The 25,002-nt window shown below is 31.2% G+C and overlaps 1 protein-coding gene across 4 annotated transcripts in view; it reads right to left on the reverse strand.

Annotated features, from left to right (window-relative positions):
* The window catches only part of LOC120773443 (ras GTPase-activating protein raskol), a 74,939-nt gene extending 50,241 nt beyond the window's left edge, over positions 1-24,698 (reverse strand). The window contains exons 1-2 of one of the 4 annotated variants that reach the window (XM_040102327.1): positions 24,325-24,698; positions 19,972-22,511 (exon numbers count right to left, since the gene is read on the reverse strand). In XM_040102327.1, coding sequence (XP_039958261.1) covers positions 19,972-22,354 — 2,383 coding nt within the window. In that variant the 5' untranslated portion in view covers positions 22,355-22,511; positions 24,325-24,698. Of the gene's footprint in view, positions 1-19,971; positions 22,659-24,324 lie in introns of those variants that run through there. The other 3 variants (XM_040102326.1, XM_040102325.1, XM_040102328.1) reach the window with 3 other exon arrangements.
* Positions 24,699-25,002: the final 304 nt, after the last annotated feature.

Here is a 25,002-nt window from a genome sequence, read left to right on the forward strand (position 1 = left end):
GATTAAAAATGATTTCATATTTAATATATTTGAAGATATGTCGCAATTTCAGATTTGTAAACTTTTTAATTCCGATTTATTTAGTGAATCCCGACATTTCGGGATTCAAAGTTTAACTCCATTGTATTTTAGAATTATATTTTAAGGCTAATAAAATGCAACAAAAATCTGAAATTAATGTTAACGAAACAATTCATTATTGTTAGTATAGTGATTAAGTGAAGTCGTTTATATTCAGAAAAAATGTAATATCCAAACTTCACAACTTAAGAGTTTTCAATGATCGAAACTCAAAAAAAAATTATTTTTCAAAAAGAGATTTGTGCAATCAAATCACCACTAAAAGAGATCAAATCAAGCCTTAACATAGATCGCCTGCAGTTGAATAGACTCAATTTAATGGAGAACATCAAAAGCTAATGACTTGTTTACGGTGGAAAGTAGACACCACTTTTGCTTGCAGAAGACATAACTTTATACAAAGCTTAAGTCTGTTAATAGACAAAAAATCATAACTTTAAAATATATGTATAAAGCTCCAGTCCGTTGATAGGCAAATCAACATAATGCTGCCTGAATATTTATAAAATCAAATTGTGGAAATATGTTATTATGTATCAGAAAGTACTCAGCAGTTCATTGCAAAGCTTTGATTATCGATAAGTTATATACAATTTAGTTTAATGAGCAGTACTTACAAATATGGACGTATTTCAAAGCTTTAGTGACTAATTTTGGCAAACTTACCTGAAATGAGAAGAAAAAGGGAATGAATTAGTTGATGCTAAATAAAAATTAGCATTAAAAAATGTAGATCTTAAAAATTAATATTGGAAAATATAAATTCTAGGCCATTTCGAAATAGAAAATGTCCAACTATAACAAAACTTTTTTTTTAAACACGTCTTGAAAACTTCTTTGAAGCACTCGGTAATTTATAGTAATTCATAAATCATTCCAGTGAACTGAACTGAGTTAATTGGCTTTCAAAGCAAGGGAAATATAAAGCTAGTTATACAGTGAAGCGAAGAACGAAGCAAAATCAAGGGGCCTGGCAGTCAAGAGTTAAGGTTTATACTTTCTCGAGCTAGAACCTCAACATTTTTAGTTTGACAGAGCACAAATTTAGCTGATTTAATGTTGGAAACCTTGTGGAAACAAAAAAAGTTTAATAATACTAGATATTGCAACGCTGTATTTAAATTTGGAAATATAAGACTTATCTAAGGTTATCGTGAGAATTCCAAAAATACTTCAGCAATCCGGATTATATTAATTTTATATAAGTTTTTTATTTAATTTGTTTCTTACATACTCACTATGTTCACAGCCTTATGGTATCTAATGTATTTTTAAATGAAAAGAACATGCAAAGAGTTTTTCTTCACATGCAATGACAGGCATACTAATGATCACCGAAAGTTTTCGGCGCCTTCATGTTTAAGATAGTCAGAAGAACTTACAAGAAATCTGTGAAGCTATACAACACCGTGGCGCTTGTAGAGTTGCACTCGTGCAGCGATTTTTTATCAAATGTAACGAGTACACGCTACGCTAAATTTATTTTCTCATGCTTTCTTTGCAGCTTTTTGGTTACAAAAAAGCAATTATTTAAAAAATAACACGCCAGTCGCCAAATACGCGCAGCAAGAATACTAGCAGCACGTACAGCAGGCGCTGAGCCGAAACACAAACGTTAACACGTTGTTGCCGCTGTTGTTGGCTGTTGTAAACCAATTTTAGAGCGTGTACACAACCCAATAATTACAACAAATTTGCTGTAAACAGCGATGAGCTCGCGATTGCAGCACGAGGTGAAAGAAAACAAATTAAATAAAAAGAAAAAAAATGTAAAAAGTAGGCACAAAAACACAACATAAAATCAAGACAGCCGAAATTCTCGCTGTTTGGTGCGCGTTTTATTGACACAGTTTGCCTAGAAGGTGGCTAAGAAACGTTACTTCTCGACAGCTAGCACAGCAACCAAGCTTTCTTCATGCAAAACACGCGAAGTAGTTGACGAAGCTTTGACATTTGAATCGTTTTTTTCGTAGTGTAAATGACCAGCATACCAAAGATGGCGCGACTGAGTGGAGCCGAGTGTGAGTGACCAAATAAGCTGCGCTGCCTTGTCAGCCTTACACGTATACGAAGTTGACCAAATATATTTTTAATTACTAACAGTTTATGACAGTTGGCTAAAACGGTTTTATACAAAGAAAGGTAGATAAAACAGCTGACTTAGTTAGCAAACTTTCTATGGACCTACATACATATGTACAAATGTGAGCTGGGGAATTTTCGTGAGTTCGTGGTTCGTGGTTCGTGGCTCTACTTCGAGCTTATGTCATGCATAATGACGTTATTTGTATATTATTGTGCCAATTAGGCTTAAAAGGTAATGGGATTGTCACATAATAGAAATATATGTACGTATTTCGAAGTTTAGTAGAACTTTACTGGGAAGGAAGAGTAATGGTGGACGAAAAACTACTTTTAAGGTAGCAGTACGGTTTAAATATAGAAAAAATCTGATGATAACCTTAATAATTTTCGATTGGCAGTTATTCAAATTTCAATCCCATAATATGAAAGGTTTTTTCGTCCTCTATTATATGTTTTTAGAAGCAAACGTTTAGAAAAACCGGTCCGAAGGTATGGAAAAAGTACGCGGAATATAAAATGAGGAACTCGGAAAGGTTTCTTAGTTATAGCAATAGCTTTTAGGCAGACAAATCTTACAATTATGTTATAAAAACTTTTTCTTTAAAACCCAACAATAGTTTAGAGTAAATAGTTAACTTTTCGACCTGCGTATTTGTCCACAGATAGAACAAAAGAATTAACAGAATTCGACAAAGGCTTTAAGTTTTGTGACCCTACGAGTAAAACCGTAGCCAAAATTACATCACATTTGTTCGAAACGTGGCTCAGCACATGCTTTAACAAATTCACAAAACACCTAACCAAAAATCTCAGAACACTTTGAAAGGTAATCAATGGTTTGAAACCTTTTAATAGCAGAAAACTTATCAGTTAAGCATTCTGAGAGGCTGATCTCATCAAGAACAATGACTAACCCACAGTTAAAATGAAGTGAAGAAGTTTCGTAGACTTCTTACACCTTAGGATTCTTCACTTAGATTAATCGACAGTTAAAATGAAGTAAAAGAAGTTTCGTAGACTTCTTATACCTTAGGATTCTTCACAGCCTACTTAGATCACTAGAAACTTTAACATGTTATAGGATCTGACTTTACACTAATTAATATGGTTCAGTAAACTTTCAATTAAAAGCTTTAATTTTTGCTTATATTTTTGCCACATTCATTTGTACCGGCTATAAATATGTCAACTCCATCTCTGCATGAAATTCGCAAATTAACTAACACTCGTAAAAAAAGCGAAAATTTTCGCGTAATAAATATGCGCGACGAACCAAAAATCTATTAAAATGCAAATTAGGCAAAACAAACAAAAAATTAATTTAAAGCATGAAATCACCAAACCAAGCCAATGGAGAAAACATTCGAATGGGAGTTGATTAATTTAACGCTATGTGAATCCGATAAACGCTTAGAAAGTGACAATGAAATTAAAGAAGAAAGTGGAATTGAAATTGGTGGACGTTACAAGAAACCCTGAGAAAATAAGCAAAGCAAATTTTAATTTTTTTTAATATACAATAAGTATGTATGTAAGCATTCACACAAATGAATATATAAATAGATCAAAACCATACTTCTGTCATATATTCACCACTGTGCCGACCCCAGAAATAATGAAGCCATAAAAAATAATTAAATCAAAATTAAGAAAAAAATCTAATATTTTAATGCTGATAATAATGTTATTGCCATAAATATTTAGAGGCAATTCGAAATGCTTTGCATCGCCGGAGCTGGATCACTTAAAATACACAATCAAATGAGCAATGTACCACTATGTACATGTGTATGTGTGAATGTGTGAATGTATGTACATTTGTATATTTTTTAGTGCATGCAACACAATTTGTTTCCAGCGGCAGCGCAACGAACTCAAGATTACCAAGCATAATCGCTTTCAAATACACAAGAAACCATAAATTCCAGTAAAAATATATTTGTTTCGAAAGCCACCGACACTTGACACATAAATTTCCCGGCGGCGAACAGTTGTTACTCACGCTTTCAGAATGAAAGAACATAAATATGCGCACAAAAATGCATACAAATGTACATATATATAAATACATATATATATTTACATGCAGATACATATGTATGTAAGTGCAGCGGGAAGAACAAAAAATTTTGGAGAATGAAACAAAGAAAAAATCAGAAAATAAAAAAATTTGAACTAAAGCGGTGTTGGGTGAGTCTTTGGGATCAGAGCATGGGTGTGTTGACATATGCCGATATGTGTAGGTCTGTATGTTTGTAAACATTTCTATTTAAGTGAGAGAATTATTTGGAGTCATCAAAAAAAAGTAATACATAAATCAGAGCAAAGACTTTAATGAACAAGCAAAGCTCCCAAAATTACACTGAACAATGCAGCAAAAAAAAACAAAATTAAGTAAAAAAATTAAAAAAAAATTAAAAAAAAAGATTAAGTGAAAAATTAAAAAAACAATTAATAAAAAATTACTATTAATTAAAAAAATCCAACAAAAAAAATTCATTAAAAATTAAAAGAATATAAAAAAAGAATTAAAACAATGAATAAAATATAATTGAAATTAAAGAAAATTTTAAAACAAACAAATGAAAAGAAATACCTAACAATAAATCAAATAAACATACATACATAGTATACATATGTTTGTATGTATTAAGAAAAAAATACACATAACAATTCAAAAACTAATAAAAAAATAAATTGGATATCGTATGTAATTAAAAAAATGGAAAATGAAAACAATGGGAATGAAAAAAAAACTCAAAACTAAAAACTAAAGAAAACATTTTTCACAAATTTTACAAATGAAAAATTAAAAAAATTAATAACAAAAAAAATTTGAAAAATTTGAAAATTAAAAAAAAAAATTAAAAAAATTAAAAAAAAATAAAATAAAAAAATAAAAATTAAAAAAATAAAAAAATATAAAACAAATTAAAAAAAAATTAAAAAAATAGGAAATGAAAAGAAAGGAAGAAAATTATTGAATGGAATTGAATAAATGAGTTCGTTGGTGTGCTGTGACATGCGAGACGAAGCAATGTAGATAAATAAGGTATTTCGAGAAAAACAATAACAATAAAAAATAGCAATCAATTTGTTGTTGGCAATCAAATAATGTGGCGAACCGGCAAACATGCTTCGGTTCGGGGTTAGCCGCCCGTTGGGAAATCTTGAAAATTTATTGAAAAGATAGATAAAAAATAAATCGAAAGTTCTATAGCCAATTCTTATTCAAATTAGGAACTTACAACAGTCGGCGTTAAAAACTCCCAAATGCAGAAATGAAAAAAAATCAAAACTAAAGAAAGCATTTTTTACAAATTTTACAAATGAAAAATTAAAAAAAATTAATAATAAAAAAATCTAAAAAATATGAAAATTAAAAAAAAAATAAAAAAATAATAATAAAAGAACATTACATATTAAAAACAGTCCAGAAATTTTACAAACGAGCCTCAAAGAATAAAAATAAATTAATTAGGATAAAAAAATGTTGATTTAAAAAAGTAAATACAAATTTAATAATTACGATTAAAATTAATTACATAACATAGATTTATAAAAAAAAAAAGTTATAATACACTAAAAATTAAAAAAAATCAATTAAAAAAGTTTTAATTAAACCATTTAATTAAAATGTTAAATTAAAAAAAATTAAAAAAAATATTATAAACAAAAAAGTGAGCAAAATTAAAAATTAAAAAAATATACAAAGTTTTAACTAAAATAAATGTATTAAAAAATTTAAAAAACTAAATAAAAACTAAAAAATTACGATTAAAATTTATTTTAAAAAAACGTATGTACATATATATGTAAAAAACACAAAAATATAAATTAATAGCAAATTAAAAGATTAAATTAATGAAAAAATTAAATTAATTAAAAAATTAAAATTAAAATTAAAAAATAAAAAATAAAACAAAGTTTTAACGAAAATAAATGTATTAAAAAATTAATTTAAAAAACTAAAAAAGTACGATTAAAATTAATTTAAAAAAACATACATACGTATATACATAAAAAAAAAAAAAATAGAAATTAATAGCAAATTAAAAACGATTAAATTAACAAATTTTTAGTTAAAAAAATGTAATTAAAATGTTAAACTAAAAATATACATTAAAAAATACAAAAAATATACATTAAAAACTACAAAAAAAAATTAAAAGAAAATATTAAAAAAATATAAATAAAAAAAGGTTTTCAAAAACTTAGATTTTTTTATAAATTTAGCTGATAGGAAAATTTATGTATAATGAAGGCCGAAAAATAGAAATACTTAAATAAGCCACACCCTACAGACAGTTATGTTGATAACGTCAGGAAATGCTTTTTATGCAATAAAATATGTTCGAACATTAATTTTATTTACGCTGCTTACTGTCGAACCTAATGCGATAATCATTGATAAAGTAGTCATATAATAATTTTTTTATGATTTAACAAGAAATGAAGTGATTAAGAAAGCCGCAGAAAAGTACAAAATTAATAATCAATGGATGTTATCAGTACCAGGCTGGCCTCGTGGGCTTGACTTTCGAGCGTTTGAGGAAGTATTAAAAGTGGTATAAAATAAATAAAAAACAAGAAAAAATATTTGTTTTTAGTAAATATAAATAAAAATTATTTTTGGAAGAGCAAACAAGACAGCAAAAAAAAAGAAAACAAAAAAAAAATAAAAATAAAAAATTGTAATTAAAACAACTGTAACAACATGTAAAATTTCGACAAATGAAAAAGCTTTTTATAAGAGGACTTGATTCCGATCGTTCAGTTTGTATGGCAGCTATGTATGTACTATATGCTATAGTGGTCCAATATTGGCGGTTCCGTCGAATGAGCAGCTTCTTATGGAGAAAAAGACGTGGACACAATTTCAGATCGAAATTTCAAAAACCGAGAAACTGGTTTTCATATATATACATGCCTAAATCGACTTAGCTCATCACGCTGATCTTTTATATAACAACATATAGCGTCTCCGATGTTTCCTGCAGAGTGTTTCAAACTTCGTGGCGAACTTAAGAGTAAAGAAATTAACGGAACAAAATTTGTATTTGAAATCCGATCGATATTTCAATAAATACTTGTAATGGAGAAAACAGCTCTTGGTTGGAGGAATTCCGGTATCGCATATTCGACTGTTGTGGAAATTGTGATTTTGACTCATCTACAGAAAAAGAACAGAATTTTTGTTCGAAGCCACATCGAACAGCTCTTGATCGGATAAAATTCTGGTCTATCCCGGAATCGCAGATGAGGCTGTGTTGAGAATTGTGACTCTATCTCATCTACAAATTAACGGAACACAATTTTTTCGAAGCATAATCGATATTTCCGGTTCGATTCCGATATCGTAGAAACGACTGTTGTTGGAATTGTGATCCTATCTCGTCTACCACGAGAGTTTATTGCAAAAGAGCTACAAAAGTCATTTTATATCACAACTGCTTATATGTAATGAGTCAACTTTGTGGGATCTACACCTTATATTAGGTAAACTACATTCCTAAACTATTCAAAGTGCATTTTTCTGGGAGCTCATCTCTTTTCTCACTTCGCTCATGAGTAAGCACTGTAGCAGTTAATAACTTAAGTTTTCTTAAAGGTGCAGCCTAGTTGGTTTCCTTGGTCCCATTCGCTTAGCATGTAGTCTAAGAACAGAATCTCAATATATCATCGTCGGTTTGGTAGCGCAGACGTCAGATTTCCGCCTACCTACGCTGTTAATGCGTTGCTTAAACTCATTTATTATTCCACTTACGGCTTAGAATAGCAATAACAATTGCTATGTGGAATAACATAATTTCCACGCACTACTTGTCCTCAGGTAGCAGTGTATTTCCTTTCAATCGCGCAACATTAGTAATTACCATGCATTACTGCTTTCTACAATTGGAAAAGGAAAAGCAATTTCCCGCTTAAGCCGAATGCAAATAAGCCGAAGGCATTTAGCTACTTGAGGATTAGGCGGGACTGTCTAACAAACCAATAAGAGGGAGCAGCAACTACAACAGACGTAAGAAGATTTCCCAAAAAGCCATAAAAATCCCGCACAAATTGCCCAAAACGAGCCGCGAACGAGACTCATGAGCCAGCAGTATTGGCAATTGGTACTGAAAAATGACGCGTGTAGCTGCATGTGACGTGTGTGGTCCTACTACCGCAAGCACAGACGGACAGTTCAACGAATAGTCAAATAAAAACAACATGGCCGGTACGGTACGGTCTTGCGGTCCGAATGAAAATTAGAGACTACACTTGGAATGGCGTACTAATGAAACAATCAAGCAGCTAGCACCGCAGGCCATGGCATGCAATACATGCAAGAATTCGTAAAAGAAGTAATAGAAAGCATGATAGATAGTCAGAAGAGCCGAAAGACTATTAGAAAAGAAAATTATTGAATGGAATTGAATAAATGAGTTCGTTGGTGTGCTGTGACATGCGAGACGAAGTAAAAGAGATAAATAAGGTATTTCGAGAAAAACAGTAACAATAAAAAATAGCAATCAATTTGTTGTTGGCAATCAAATAATGTGGCAAACATGCTTCGGTTCGGGGTTAGCCGCCAGTCTGCGGACTTGAATAGCAGATAAGCGGAATTGTTGAATCAATTGTGGAAATTAGGCAGTTTTCGTTGTAAAGTCGTTGTTCTTGCGTTGGGAAATATTGAAAATTTATTGAAAAGATAGATAAAAAAAAATAAATCGGAAGTTCTATAACCGATTCTTATTAAAATTAGGAACTTACAACAGTAAGTCGGCGTTAAAAACTCCAAATGCAGAAGTTTTAAAGATAAGCACATATAGCTTCAAGCTTGATTTAGTGAAAAACTTGACCTGAACTGAATAAGGAATCGAACAAATGGTACTTCTTAGAAAAAAATTACAATTCTACTTCGTAAGTAAAGAAATCTGCAGAAAAGATGCGTCCGTTTTCAACATTTTTAATGAAATCAACATCTATATCGAGCGTGGCTCATCATGAATGATCGCCAAGAACGAAGTTACTTCTAATAAAACGAGAATTTGTTTCTAAGTATATGTCCGTCAGAGTCTTTACTTCTTACGGAGGTCCCCAGGAGAGATTCCTTTTGAATTCTAACAAGTCCAGCTTTGTACTTTCTGGATTAACTGTACAACTTCTTAATACTTAAAGTTGTTTCGACCAAAATAGGAGATTTACAAGTCAAAACACTTCTGAGTACTTGATTGCTCCGGATCTTAGTCGAACTACAGCTGTCATCATCCATTTCCACGACAGTTGGGTCGAAGTAACCGGAACGGATCCGGATTTTTATCCGCTCAAGGACTGTCAACTCAGCATCATTCCCCAAACCTATTTCAGGAATTATTTCTGCCGCTCCTTAAAATAAAACAGCTGCCATCATTTGTGAACCTAAACTGTTTACGGTGCCTTTGGTGCTTTCAAGTTCGCTTGAGCAAGGTAAACCACCGGGAGATCTAGTAGATTCTAAGTGAATTTACAGAGGAACTCTGTTCCATTTTTATAATTTCCACTAAGGATCTTTTTAAAATACTTAGATCGGCTCAAAAGCTGCTACCTCATCTAATCGGATAACTCACATCAATCAGTAAAACTAACAGTGGTTGACACCATACATCCATTTTTAACATAACACGATTATTATTAAGACTTAATACATTCGTGTCGCACATAACCTCTATTTCTACAATGTCTCAACAACTTATGCACACACACTTCACGCCCTTCCGCAAATTATATGCGCATTAAACCCATTTCAAGCGATGACTTTGCAAAATTTCCCCCTCATAAAACCTATTGCTGCCGACCGCGTGCAGCCACTTAAGAATTTGCCAAAAATTGTCATAAATTCGTTGTCGCAAATGGCGGAAATTGTTGAAAAATTATTTGCATGTCGCAAAATTACACATACCCTTGAAAAGTAGTTTTTGATATTTTTTTTTTGTCACTGACACACACTCATACATACATATGTATGGTATGCTTGGCGTACGTGTTGCAGGCTTTGTGTTTCGAGCATTAAGTTATTAGTGCATTCGTCTTAAGCAGACCACCTCTGCATGTGCCCCAGGTTCGCGCAGTTCGAGTGTGCGTGCTGAAGAGTTGGTTCTTTCTTCTTTCACTGCATGTATGTACATGGATATGTATGTATGTGTGCATATATTTGCACAACTGTTTGTTTGTCACTGTTTGCTTTGACACCAGATGGTTGCTCGCCGGTTGGTTATTACACTCGAAACTGTTTTTGAATACGGCTTTCGTCGTGTACTGTTAACATGTGACCACTTAAATGCCTTTGTGTGTGTGTATATACTTTTTTGTATTTTTTGTCGATTTGAAGAGCCACTCTTTAAGCTGATAAATTAAAGCGGCCGTGTAGGGAGACGTATAATTTTAATTTTTTTTATTAAAATTAAGGGTGGGTTTTTTATGATTTAATTTTAATTAAGGACAGAGCAACTGTTTGTTTAATTTAAATACTAAAAAAAAGCTCGTTTATTTGCACAAGTGCCGTCTCAAATAGTGCAGAAAAGCAATTTTAATTTTTGTGCTTGTTTTGCAGTCCACAAGATTATAAGAATATGCTTACCATAGAGAAGGAAGCGCTCGAAGCCACCAAGCACACAAACAACAACAAATTTACGTTCAATTATAATTATTTTGCGCAAAAATAATTGCTTCCAACATGTGTGTGCGAGTAGTAATAACACTTTTTCCCGTCTATAAAAGACTATAATTGAGATTCACTGTTTTTATTAAAACTGTTTTTATTAAAATGTATGTATTTGTTGCTGGCGAAATATTAGTTACTCTGTTTAATAAGCACAACACACGAAAATATCTGAATTGAAGCACAAATTCATATTTAATATATAGTAAGCACGAATTGTTTACGTTTTGCTTAAGTGAGTTGCAGTTATCGAAATTCGATAACCGTCAACTGTGTTAATCAGCGGTTGTTTATGTAAACAACTGCCGGCTGATAAGGGTGTGTGCACACGTTGCTTTACGTGGAGAGAAAATGTTAGTTAACTTAATTTTATTATAATTGTAGATAATTTTTAGTGGGAAACATTAGAAGTGATGCAAAAATAAAAGAAAAAAAAGTAAAAAATGGTAAAAGACGCAAAAAGCATTAAAATACGCTTGCTAATTAGCAATTTAATATTGTATGAAGAGAAAAATTAAATATGTTGTATTTTTTGTTTTGAAAATAATGTTTTTAAAAACTAAAGAGTAGAGAATTGTAGATTTAAAAGCAATTCTACATAAATTAAGTACATTTGAGGCATCAAATATCGCTAGAAGAGCGTTATTTTAAAATTTCACATTTCAACTTTGTGTTCGAAAAAAATATTTACAAATTTATTTAACAATGTTTGTTTAAAAAAAATCCTTCTCAATTACTACAAATTAATTTTTCGTTTTCGAAATATGCGCACAACGAACTCTTTCACTACAGCTAATTTCTCATTTAATACAACTCATTATAGCAATTTAACATGAACGGAGCAACAAGCAATAAACGTGCATTTCCGCATTAACCGCAAGCAGAATATTGCTGTCGTGCTGCAAGAGTACAAATCTTTAATGATGCGTGCAACGTTTGGAAATAAACAGACAGTTGTGATGGCAGGCAGAGGCGCATGGAAAGTATACACAAATGTATGTCATACTTAGATTAAACTTAAATTGACGAAACATACATACATATATACATACATACATACATATGTATATGTACATATATTATATGTACAGAAAATACTCGGTGAAATTTCGAAATGCAGCAAACGGATGATGGAGCGCGTAAATGTAATGCAATAAGCGTTGAAAAATAGAAAAACAAAATACCAGTTAAAAGTAACGGCCAAAAGCAGCAGAAAATTAATTTTGCTTGACGTACTAAATGCTGATGAGAGATGTTTGTAGCGACGGTTAAAATTGATTATAGAAAATAGCAACAATATTTAATTACATATAAAACTGCAAGCAATCAAAGCCACGTTAAGCAATGAGATAAAAATTTAGCTGTGAAGGAAAGCATAACTCATTTATCACTAATTTCCCCCAAAAGGAATTTCAATGCAATATTTAATTACAATAATTTATTGCTGCTTTCAAATTAGCCACGCCTCATTGTTTTGTGCAAGTAAAAATTCATCCTTGCGCTGACTCATTAACAAAAAATGCAAAGGCAAATGAGACAAATGCCCAAGTCACAGCAGCCAATGACCCGTCGGAACATCAGGTAAGGCAAATGAAATAAGGTGTTGGGCAATGTTGTATAGTCTAAGCAACAGGTAACTAAGGCTTATTGTTTTCGATAGAAATATTGTTAAGAAGCTGACTGATTGAATACATTTTTCTTCCTAGTTACTTTTTTGTTTTTTCTTCATTTTCAGCGCGCACATGCACACATCAACAGCTGACTCAAAAGGATACGTCACACGCTTGAATGGGCAGTAATCAGCAATTGTTGGAACATGTGCGGCAACAAGTTGCAGTTTATTGTGCGCAACAGCTGTGTGGCACGCTGACTAATGCGCGGATCGCGCCAGAAATAAATGTAATAAAAAGCAAAAACTATAGAAATACATAGCAGCACATAAAAACGATATTTATTTGGCGGCGCAAAGCAACAAAGTGATCCGAGCGCTGATAAAGTAGGCTGTAGCAAACAAAGAGTTGAGGAATTTTGTTTTCGGTGGTATTATTAATGAAGAACTGAATATATGCATTCAAAATGCATTGTTTGCAAGCAGCCAACACTGTTCTATGAAGGCTGCTGCGCTTGTGGTGGCCATTACAAATTATTCAAGCATAATCAGTTGGCTATGTGTAGGCGGAGAAGTGGAAAATTAAAAATAAATAAAACATAAAAACACTTTCCACATGCCGCAGGCAACTAACAATCAGCACTACTTCCTTTACTCCGCATGCTCAAAGGCCGTAAGCGATGATTTATCTCAGGTGTACGATTTAACTCTCATCCGAGGCTGGTTGTACGATTTAACTACAGCTCAAAGAATTCTAACGCTGTTCCGGCTGTATGAATGCGCCTTTTGTTTGCTTCAAAATGCCATATCCGATTATGGATTTTTGGTTGCTTGTGGATTAAAGCGTTTTTTGTGGTGAAAGAAGGTATGGCATTGTAAAAGCGGATGTCTGAAACGCAAAGCGGCAGCGAGAATGCTAAAAAAATTATGCCGAAACCGGATGCAGCGCTGTGGGAAATACCATGATTGTTGAGCAAACAAAATAATTGTTGGTGGCAAATAAAAACCAAATCTAAGAAATGCAAAAAATTAATAAATAAAAAAAATTAAGAATAAAAAAAAAATTATAAATAACACAAAAAATACAATAATTAAGAAATTTTGACAGCAGTGAACGTTTTCCATTCTTACACAAATTATATGCAAGATTAAAAATACAAAAAATTTAATTAGAAAAATTAAGAAGGAACTCTAATTTGCAAACAAAAATTTAAAACCAATTAAAAATCAATTTTGAATTGCAGTTTTAATTGATTTATTTGCGTGCTGTCTGCGTATGCGCACAATTCCATGAAATGAGCCATGATTTCCACTTAAAAATATTCTGACTGACCCATACATACATAGTATGCATGTTTGGTAAAGGTATACCTGCTACCTTATAGTTGGGGTCACACACAATAGTAACTGTGGGGCAAATGTATGTCTGTCGTGTCGTCTGTGTATGTCAAATGGCGCAGCAAAAGTAGAAGACAAAAGAAGTTAGTGAATAACCGTTTTAGCTCTTAGTATCCAAAAAAAGTAAATAAACCAAACTCAAGTTTAAGCTGAGTCATAGCAAAAGTATGGCGCTGGAAGTGTATAAGCCGCGGCTTAAGCGCGCATGTACCGACAACTGAGGCCGAAAACAAGATTTTAAGTGGCGCACTGTTAAGGTTCATGCGCCGATAGGTGTTCGAAAGCAAGGTAAATAATAATAATTGTAATTAAAGATATTCGATTTGGGAGAAGTTTTGTGTTCAAAAAATTGTTAAACTTAATTTCATAATTTATATTTAATTTTTATATAACAAAAGGGCGATGTTTTTTAATAAACTTGTAGAAATATACAGCTATATTATATTTCTTATTTACATACATATATATATGTATCTTTTTTTATTAAAAAAGTAATATTGTAATTTTTTTATTAAAATTACTTTGTTTTATCTTAAAAAATTATTTTTACTATTTTCATTGCAAAAAAAATATTGAAAATAATTAAAATATTTTTATAAATAATTAAATTTAATTCAAAAATTTTTTTAATTTAAGATTTTTAACTTTCATTTAATTTTTTTCTTTGTGATTTTTATTAATTTTTTTAAATTAAATTTATTATAATTAATGTTTTTAATTTTTTAAAACATTTTTATTATTATATTAATTACAATTTTTTTTAAATAATAATGATAATTAAAAAAAAAATTTTTATTTTTATTTTTTTAAAATAAGTTTTTAAATTAACTTTTCATTTAAATTTTTTGTGATTTATTATTATTTTTATTTTATATAAATTTATTTATTATTTATTTTTTTAAAAAAAGAAATTTAATAATAAAATAAAAAAACATAAAAGTTGCATTTTTTAAACTTTAAAGATTATTAAAAAAGTAATATTGCTACTTTTTTATTAAAATTACTTTTTTTATCTTAAAAAATTTTTATTACTATTTTAATTGCAAAACAAATATTGAAAAAATTAAAATTTCTTTTAAATACTTAAATTTAATAAAAAAAATTTAATCGCAACTTTTTTTAAAATAAGTTTTTTTAACTTTTCATTTAATTTTCTTTGTGATTTTTATTAATTTTTTTAAATTAAATTTATTATAATTTTTTTATTATTACTAAAATTTTTTTAATAATATTGATAATTTAAAAACAACTTTTTTATTTTTATTTAAAATTTAATTTTCTTTGTGATTTTTATTAATTATTTTAATTTAATTTTTATAAAATTAATGTAATGTTTTCAATTTTTAATTTTTTTATTATATTAAATACAAAAATTTGTTTTTATAATTATATAAAAAAAAAACTTAATTTTTATTTAAAATTGATTTAAAATTTTTATCACAATTTTTTTTATTTACAAATTTTTAATTCGAATTTTTCTAACTTTATTTATTTAATTTTTGATTATTTGATTTTCCGTCGTTTATTTTTACTTATTTATTTTTTAATATTTTTTTTATTTAAAATTATTGTTCAATATTTTTTTACGTTTTTATTTATACATTTTAATTTTTTTTTTATAATAACGATAATTAAAAAAAAAACTTTTTAATTTTTTATTTTATTTTTTTATTTCGATATTTTTCTAACTTTATTTATTTATATTATTTTTCCGTCGTTTATTTTTACTTATTTATTTTTTAATATTTTTTTTATTTAAAATTATTGTTCAATATTTTTAGTTTTTATTTATATTTTTAATTTTTTATATTATTTTGTTTATATATTTTAATTTTTTATTTTTATATTTTATATTTATTTAAATTTTTTGTTTTTCATATTTATTTCTATATTTTTTTAATCAATATTAATCAATATTAGACATTTCAAACAATTCTCTTTTTTTTATTTATATTTTCATCAAAGCTGCTAAGCATGTGCAGTCTTTTGTTTAGTTATTACTTAAGCACACATTAAAGCAAGCAAATTAGCATTGTTATTGTTGCAAACAGGTTTTAACATCACACACGATTCCTAAGCAAATATTTTTATACTTTTTAGATTGTATCTGGTCAGACATGTTGTGTTTTCATTCACACAGTTATTTACATACATATGTACATATGTATGTATACTTCTACAATATACATATGTGCATTCTTTTGACAGTCTCCAGTTAATCACCGTTAGTATTACCAAACGAGTTGTTGAATCATTATTATGTGTGTGCAGTGTGATGTTTTTTGATTATTTAATATTTTTTATATGTAAAGAAATATTTACGGATACTGTAGGAAGAATTAAGAAGTGAATAAACTAAAATATTTTATATTAATATTTTGATATTAATATACATATGTATTTTATATTACTAAAATAAAAAAAATATTTTTTTTAAATTACCCGATAACTACCGGTAAAATACAAATAAATTGTATAGGACCTACACAATAATGTAGAGCAATGTTAAGTAAGCACCTACAGGCATTACGAATATTTTTTATCGATAACAAATACAACAATATAATAATCTATAAAAAAATAAATAAAATGCACATTTAAATGCCGCAACACGTTACAAATACAATACCAACATACATATTGTTCTACAATTTTCACATATTAAGTATTACGTGCTCTTCTCCACTGTAGTAATGCAATTTATCAGAAGTTTCTAATTAGTAAGGCTTTCGTAGTTTTTTCAGGTTTCTGACGTAATACCTTCTCAACAAGTAACTTCTTTTTATAAAAAAACAGCAATGCTTAATAAATAAAATTATTCGTTAATTGCGTTCTAATATTACAGCAAAGTCTGTTTTATAATGCGCCTAACTGAAAGCTAGTGAAGAGTTGTATTATTCATAGTTATAATGCAGTCAAAATCCCGAATTTCGGGATCCCGAAAATCTACTTGCTATTTTTTGAAAAAGTTTATAATGAACATATTAAAATACACAAATGCAATACAAAAAAATCGGGATCCCGAAAAATTTATTCATTAGTCCCAAAACTTCAAATTAGGTAAGAAAGCTAGTGAAGAGTTGTATTATACATATTTATAATGTATAAACTGCAGTCAAAATCCCGAATTTCGGGATCCCGAAAATCTACTTGCTATTTTTTGAAAAAGTTTATAATAAACATATTCATATATACAAATGTAATAAAAAAAAACGGGATCTCGAAAAATTAATTCATCAGTCCCGAAATTTGAAATTAAGTTTTAATACTAGAGAAAAAGCTGTTTTATAATGCACATAAAATAAAGCTAGTGAAGAGTTTTCCTATACAGAATTATAATGTATTAACATGTAATGTAGTCAAATCCCGAATTTCTCAACTTTCGGCATCCCGAAGCTCCAATTGTTATTTTTTAACAAATATTTTGTATAAATACAATTAATTCTCCAAAGTGTCTGAAAAATTTTCGGGATCCCGAAAAATTTATATCTCAAACCCGAAATTTCAAATTAAGTTATAAAGCAAGAAAATGCGAAATATGTTGAAAACAACAGTAGCAACAGTTAACAGGCGCTAATAAAATTTTTTCATTAATGTTTTTATAACAACAATTCCATTATTAAACCTTTCATACACATCAGACAGTCAATTTGAGGGCTGCCTACGACAATGACGTGAACTTAATTGGATTTCGTTATATTCTATTATTGTTATTTTAACACCTTTTCCAGAGTTGAAAGGCAGCACCATTGAAAGGCAGCACAATTGAAAGGCAATTGAAAAACATAAGAGCAACTAAAAACTGTCTGCATATGTGCAAGCGAAAAGCGGCTTAAAAGTTAAACAAAAATATTTTTTTCACTTTGAGTTAAGATTTTCGTAATCGAAATGAACCGTATAAAGCGGCGCAGTTGGCAATAGCCATGTGAAGTAATCGTATTATGACACTGCATTTATCATTATTTTCCTGACATACATACGCAACAACAATAACATACTATATAATATAATACTAACTATATAGTTATGGTTAATTAAGTGAAAGAGTTGAGCAAATTCACGGAAGTGTGGCAATACAAAAGATTTGAATGGCAAAATACTAAATGCGACCCTGATATATCTGAAGTTAGTTGAAATAATGGCATAAGTACAACTATATACATTTATAAATGAGAAAAATTAAAAAGTGTTTGTCAAAAAATAAAGTTTTAAGGCTTTTGGCATTTCGGGATTGGTAGTTTATTTTCGGGACCAGTGGTTTTGAGTTTAGAAAATAATTATATGCATAAACTTGTAGCTTAATTTGCCTGTAGAAAATCTTGATATACGATTTTTTTCGCGACCGAAAGACTTCTTTTTATTTCGGAATTGAAAGATTTTAGGTTAGAAAAATGTTGATTTCATATTAACTCTGAAAATTTATTTTTACAACTGTCTTACACTGTAACAGTAGGAGTTTTTTGAATTTAAGTTCCAGTATTGCATTTCGGGACTGTCAAATTTGAGGTTAGAAATGATGTTGATGCTTAAAAAACACAAAATACTTTGAAAACTTTCCATATAAATCTGATAAGTTTTCATTTCCGAACCGAACTAATGGATTTTTATATAGTTTAAGATTTATATTTTGGCGGTTAGTAAGCATTTAATACATTTTGAGTTTATAATAAAGGCAAAAGACTTCCACAAATTCTTTGTCATTGGATTCCTTGAAAAAATTTTAAAGCTTAAAAACCACTCAAATATAAAACCATGTAATCAGCACATTTTCGCATTTAGATTACGAATATTACGCAGGCAAATAAGTTCTAAAAGACGCAGCAACAAACAACTTATCTTATCATTGAAAAGTAAACAATAGAAACGATTGATATCGATAAAGCAAAAAGGCATTACAGACATAAAAATTGCAGAATAATATTTTTCCAGCAGCAAAAGTTTATTAAGCAAAAGTGGCGCCGATTTTTAGGATTGTTTATTTGAATATGCCACATTTTCTCAAATTTCGCCCGATCTTCCGAGAGCCATATTAGTACACGGTGCCTCCTATAAAAAAATTCTCATTCCCAAACATAAGGCAATAGGCGCCTTTATGAAACAAACCCAGCTTTGTCCGTTATCACATTTCTGCACTTCGGCGCTTACGTTGCGCCTTACGCCGCGTAATTACGTTTAATTTGTTTTGGCTAATCAATCATTTTACTGTTTTTGTGTCACTGTCAGACCATCCGCCGTAACATAGATAAGCGTACATGTGCGATGGCTCCTAACGAGCCGACAGCGCCTGTTATACATGTCGGCTACGGTTGCACTGGCGTCGCGTTTGTCATTTGGTTTAATATTTCTACTTATTTGTGCTTTTCTTTTATTTTTTCTGTTCTTTATTGGCGTGGTTTTCGGTTTTTATTTTTCATATTTCTATCGATACAGCTTTTCGTGTTGTTGTTTCGCCCGTCGGCGGGTACTTTTTGGGTGTTGATATGATTTGTTGTAGTACTATTTATGGCGTCGCTTGATAAGCGTTTATAAGTTGATAGATAACTGTTTTGGGTTGGTTTCTTACCTTGAAAACTAAAAAAAGACAAAATTTTCGAGACCACACATCGAATGATATAAACAATAGATCGCTGAACTATCAAGACTTGCTTCATTTCGGAGAGTCTTCACAGATAGCTCCTTGCTGAAGATCACCACGTTTAACACAATTTTTTCGGAATGTCATATATAAAGTCTCTATTTAGGTTCCCTGAAATTCCGCACAGTTTTGGAAAGCTAGTTTGGGACACGAAGAGTAAATACAATTGTAAGAGCATAACCTAAACCTCGTTAACTATTTATGAGAAGGCGTTGACTGTTAAAAATCCATTGTAGGTAGACTAAGAGTTCAGGAATAGGTCAGTTAGAGTATGAATGATATTAAGAGAACCCACAGTATGTAAACATGTGTTAGGTTAACCGCAGAGTGAACGCTTAAAGTCGAGCCGGGAGATTTACACATTAACGGTAATATCTCAAGAGCTTTTAACTTTACTGAAGAGCTTCGGTTCTGCTCCTTTCATGATCAAAAACGTGCAATAACTTCGCTATTTTTTTCACTCCTTTCACTTAAACTCACCTGAATGATGTCCTGCATCATCGTCTTGCGTTGTGCCGGGCACTCTCAGGAGCTGCTGACTACTACAGCTGGTGTCGAGCTCACGCAACGAGCTATCCTGTTGTTGCTGATGATGATGCGATTCATCAGCTGCCGAGCAGTTCAGTGGTACATCCAATATTTTAAACCGTTCGCGTATTAAGGCCGTACAACGTTCCGAACGAAAGTACGATTCGAGCTCGTCCAGCGCTAACGGACACACATCATAATTCAAATAGAAGTCCTTACCCCAACTGCCCGAGCAGTCCACTATCCAATTACCGGCCATATTAGCTGACGACGACGATGACGACTGTTGTATATTCTGTTGATGTTGACTGGCGATCGATTTGAGTAGCGAATTATTACGCGACAATTTCGTTGAATGAGCGCGACGTATAAAACTCAACGATTTCTTTGGCGGTGACGTCACCGTTTGCGTTTGTATAACACTCGCGTTTGGTGGTGAGGTAATCGATGTATCCGAACTGAAACTTTTCGTTGCCTTCGATTTGCTATGTTCCAGGCTCGTTGATGCAGAGCTCGTATTGCTAGTGGGCAACTTTGACGTGGACTTGAGCAAAAATAAATGTTTGGGTGGAAATGTTTGTGTAATCAGCGATGTAGACGCACTGTGCGCTAGCTTGTTGGCATCTTTGATCTTGACAGCGCCGCTAACGTTGTTGTTTGTTGTAGCACTAGCGCCTATATGACTGGCAACACTACCACCAAATAAATTATGATGTACCTTAGTTAACGGACCGATTAGGCGTGCAGTACGCGAGGTGTTCGTACCGACCGCGCCACCACCCGTCGTTTTTGTAGTTTTCGTTTGACACGTACCAATCGTACTGCACTCGTCAAACAATGCCTCCGACTGTTGTAATACAACTGAGGGGGATACATTTTGTGGGAGCGTTTTGGACTTGGCGCGCAATAACAGCGGTGTGGCGTTTGCATTGGGTTTGACAGCAGCTGCGGCTACGCTCAATAGGTTGTGCTGTTCCACACTCGGTACCGATAAGATATTCGTGCGCGAACGTGATTTCATCATTTTGATCGGCGTCGATGTGTTCGTTTGTATGCGGCTTATCTCTGAATCATCGTCGTCGTCGTCGTTGTCGCCATCGTTACGATTGTCATCGGTATCCATATCCGAATGCGGTAACGATTCGTCGTCAACAACATCAATATCAGAATCGTGCGCATCTATGTTACGCCAGTTGTCCGCACGCCTGCCAAGTTTTGTTGTGCGCGCACTATTACTGTTATTATTAATATTTTTATTAACGCTGCTCGTCGCCGGTTTGCCGGGCGTTGGCTGTATTCTCGAACTGCGCGCCTGTTTGTTGGGGGTCGCCAGCACGATATCGTCCTCATTGAACTCGACTAAATTGCTTTGTGTTTTCGTTGGCGTCGATTTGTTGCTTGCGTGCGTCGGCTGTGCGATTTGTAATTGCTCGTCGTCCAAACTTATGCCATTTAACACGATACCATATCGTTTGGTCTTGGCATTTACGCTTGCTTTTTGCATTGCCTTGCTGCTCGGCAACGATGCGGTTGTAGCATTGCTGTTTAGAGAGCTTTTACTGCTCGTGCTGTGTCGTTTTTCGGACTTTTGCGTTAAACGACTCAGCTTTAATTTCTCTTTGCCGACGTTTTTGGTGACCTCAGACGCGTTTATCGATTCCGGCGCATCACTGTCCTCTTCCAAATCTGTATCGACGGTGGTACCGCTGATTGTCCAATTGAAGCCACAGGGTGGTGACATTTTCTTCGCACTGTTGCGCTTCACTACCCCACTACCGGTGCTACTGCTGTTGCTACCACTGGCACCCAAACCCAAAGTACTGTTGGTGCGTTCGAAGAGCAGTGCCGCCACCTTCGATGTCGCGCTTGCGTTCTTCAACGAGGTCGACTTCTTCAAATTATTGTTATTACTATTCTTTTCAGCTTTGCTTCTGCTGCCACTGCCGCTAGCGCTACCGCTACAACTCGATACGCTCTTACGTTCCGGCGCTGTGCTCGTGCTTGTATTGGAGGCGCTCGACTGTCCGCCTAGACTGCTGGTATCTGCATGCACTAAACTGTTACTACTCGCCGGCAAGTCGTTTGACTGCCTTGAGGTCGGCTCGTTGTGATCGTCGTCGTCCTCAATGACAAGCGGTACGTAGAATGTCGAGCGACGCCGTTGTTGCTTCTCCTCAGCGTTAGCGCTTTGACTTTGGTTATTTGTTGTTACTGCTGTGGCAGTTGGGGGTGTCGCGTGCGCCTTGCTGACGCTCGCTGGCGTACTATGCAATGTATTTGTATTGTTATTGTTGTTGTTGAATTTTTGTGGTGTTGTTTCAATGGCTTGCAACATTTTTGTGGCACTTTTTGGTTATTGTTCGTGTGCAGTGTTGTGGGTTAAGTGCGTTTATGGCTATGACAGAGCGCAGTCATGCTTGATTATGTGCGTAAGTATGCGCTTTGGCGTTGGAAAAAGTGCGTTTATGGGGTAAAAGACTGTTGAGTGGCAGCTGGTTTAGCGACTTCAATTAATTATTCTATTTTTTAAATAATTATAACAACAGTACAAATGGCAAATGATCACAAATATTGTTGTTTTTGGTTTAAAAATATTCAAATTGAATAAGAAATACACTGTGCTGGTTATTTTACCTTGTACTAATTTATTTTTGTTGAATTTTTTTAAAATTTTTTTATTTTCAAAAATATTATAAAAACGCCGCAACTTTTGTACACAATGTATACAAATTTCAAGTTCCAGTTATATGTATTTTTGGAATATTATGTGTAATTTTTTTGTTTTCTCTGCGGGATTTATTCCAATTTTTTGTTTTTCTTTCTTATCTGGAAAAATATGTAAATTAGGGATTTGCAAAAACTATTTTTTTTATTTAATTTTTAGATTTTTATAACAAAGTTGCCTAAATTATCAAAAAAGAACAGTAAAATTATTATTTAATTTACTTTTTTTTTAAATTTTTTTTCTTGTAAATTTATTTTATAAAAAAAATGCCTTCAACTATTAAAATAAAGTAATAAGAAAGAAGGTAAGAAATCTTCATTCCTTTTTATTAATTTTACACTTATTTTTCATTTTTAAAATGTTAAGCACTTCAAATCATTATCTTAATTTTTTTTATTTTATTTTTTTTTTGTTCTTGTAATTTTATTTTATTTTTATTCAATTATTAAAGTAAAATAATAAGAAAGAAGTCAAGAAATCTTCATTTCTTTTTATTAATTTTACATTGATTCTTTTTTCTTAAAATGTTACGCATTTCAAAGTATTATTTTTAATTTTTTTATTGTCATTTATTTTATTTCTTTTACATTTTCTTCCGTAATTTTATTTTAGTTTTTACAAAATACCATCAATTATTTAAATGAAATAATAAGAAAGAAGTTAAGAAATCTTCATTCTTCAAATTATTATTACTTTTATCTTTTATTATTATTTTTTACAGTTATTGTGTTATTTTATTTTTATTTTCCAAAGAATAACGTGAATTATTGAAATAATAATAAAATATAATAAGAAATGCGTACTTTTTATTTTATACTCAAATTAAATACAATAGTAACCAAAATTTCCAAATTACGCTTATTAATAAACACACTTTAGAAATTTTTATTGTTTATTAGTTATTATTATGTTTTTTATTACAAAAAGATTTTAGAATAACCTAAATAAATATTTATTTTTTATGAAACTATAAAGTACAAATTTTTTAATGTAAATTTCTGTATTCAAATTTAACACTTTAGGTTTTTTTTTCAAATTTTTTCAAATTATTATTTTTTTTTTAATTTATGAAAATTGTATACTTATATGAAAATTGTATACTTATATGAAAATGTTACGTTTTACGTATTTTTTAAGTTGTTTTTTAAAAATATTTGAAAATTTGGCCAATTTTGTTTTTTATTTTTATTATTATTATTTTTTTAACTTTATGAAAACAATATTCTTGTACAAAAATTGTACGTTCTTTGTATTTTTTAAGGTTTTTTTAAATTATTTGTTTTGTTGATTTTTACTTTTTCATTTTTTATTTCGTTTTTTTTGGTGCGCTTTGTTTTTACACTTTTCACTTCCTTTCTGTTTTCTCAGCGGTTAAAACTCCCGAAATTCTTAATTTTAACACATTTGACAAAACCACATATTCTCAAATTCCTTAATTTCCACACCAATTCTCTGCAATTGGCTTTATATTTGTTCTTACGCCTGCAACTGGCTTCCACAGCGCCCTTCTTTGTTTGTACTTCTACTATTTTTGCTGTTTTTAAACACTTCTTCGTTGCATTTTTGCAATCTAAACTTACATTTTACTGCATTTCCTGGTAGTTTATGTGCTTATTTTCGCTTTGGCTAATTTATCGCACATCAATTTCAATATTTTATTCTTAATGTTTTATCTTTGGTTTTCCACTATACACTTTATACGCTTTTGTTTTTGTTGTTAGCGAGAAATTCCAAACACGTTTTACGTTTACTCCACACTTTCTGAATTTTATTTCATTTTTTCTTATCACATTTTCATAAGCTGCACACAGCAAGCGAATGGATTGAAAAGGGCACAAAGCAGAAAACAGAGTATACAGCTAACTTGCTCAGCTTTCCTGCGCACTAAACTTCACTTTAAAGCGGTAAACGCTATTTTCTCCTTTGATATATCTTTTATTTAAACAATTATAACAATCAATTAACTGTTTTATAATTTTTATCGTAAATTTAAATATTATTACACAATTTTATATTCAAAGAATTATGCGCGTTTATATTTAATTTCTATTTTAACCGTCTCCTATTACACTTACATTTGATCTTAACACCGTCTCACACTCAACTGACTATTCGATATCCAGAATTCCATGCAGTGAGTGCACGAGCTGCGAACTGAGCAGTCGAGAAAATAGTGAAGCAGCAGCCATCGGAAGTTGTGCAGTTTTTGAGTTGACTGCGTAGATAACTGCACTCGGGAGAGTTTGTCGCTCATTAGC

The sequence above is a fragment of the Bactrocera tryoni genome, chromosome 4, assembly GCF_016617805.1.
Source record: "Bactrocera tryoni isolate S06 chromosome 4, CSIRO_BtryS06_freeze2, whole genome shotgun sequence".
NCBI classification, from domain to species: domain Eukaryota; kingdom Metazoa; phylum Arthropoda; class Insecta; order Diptera; family Tephritidae; genus Bactrocera; species Bactrocera tryoni.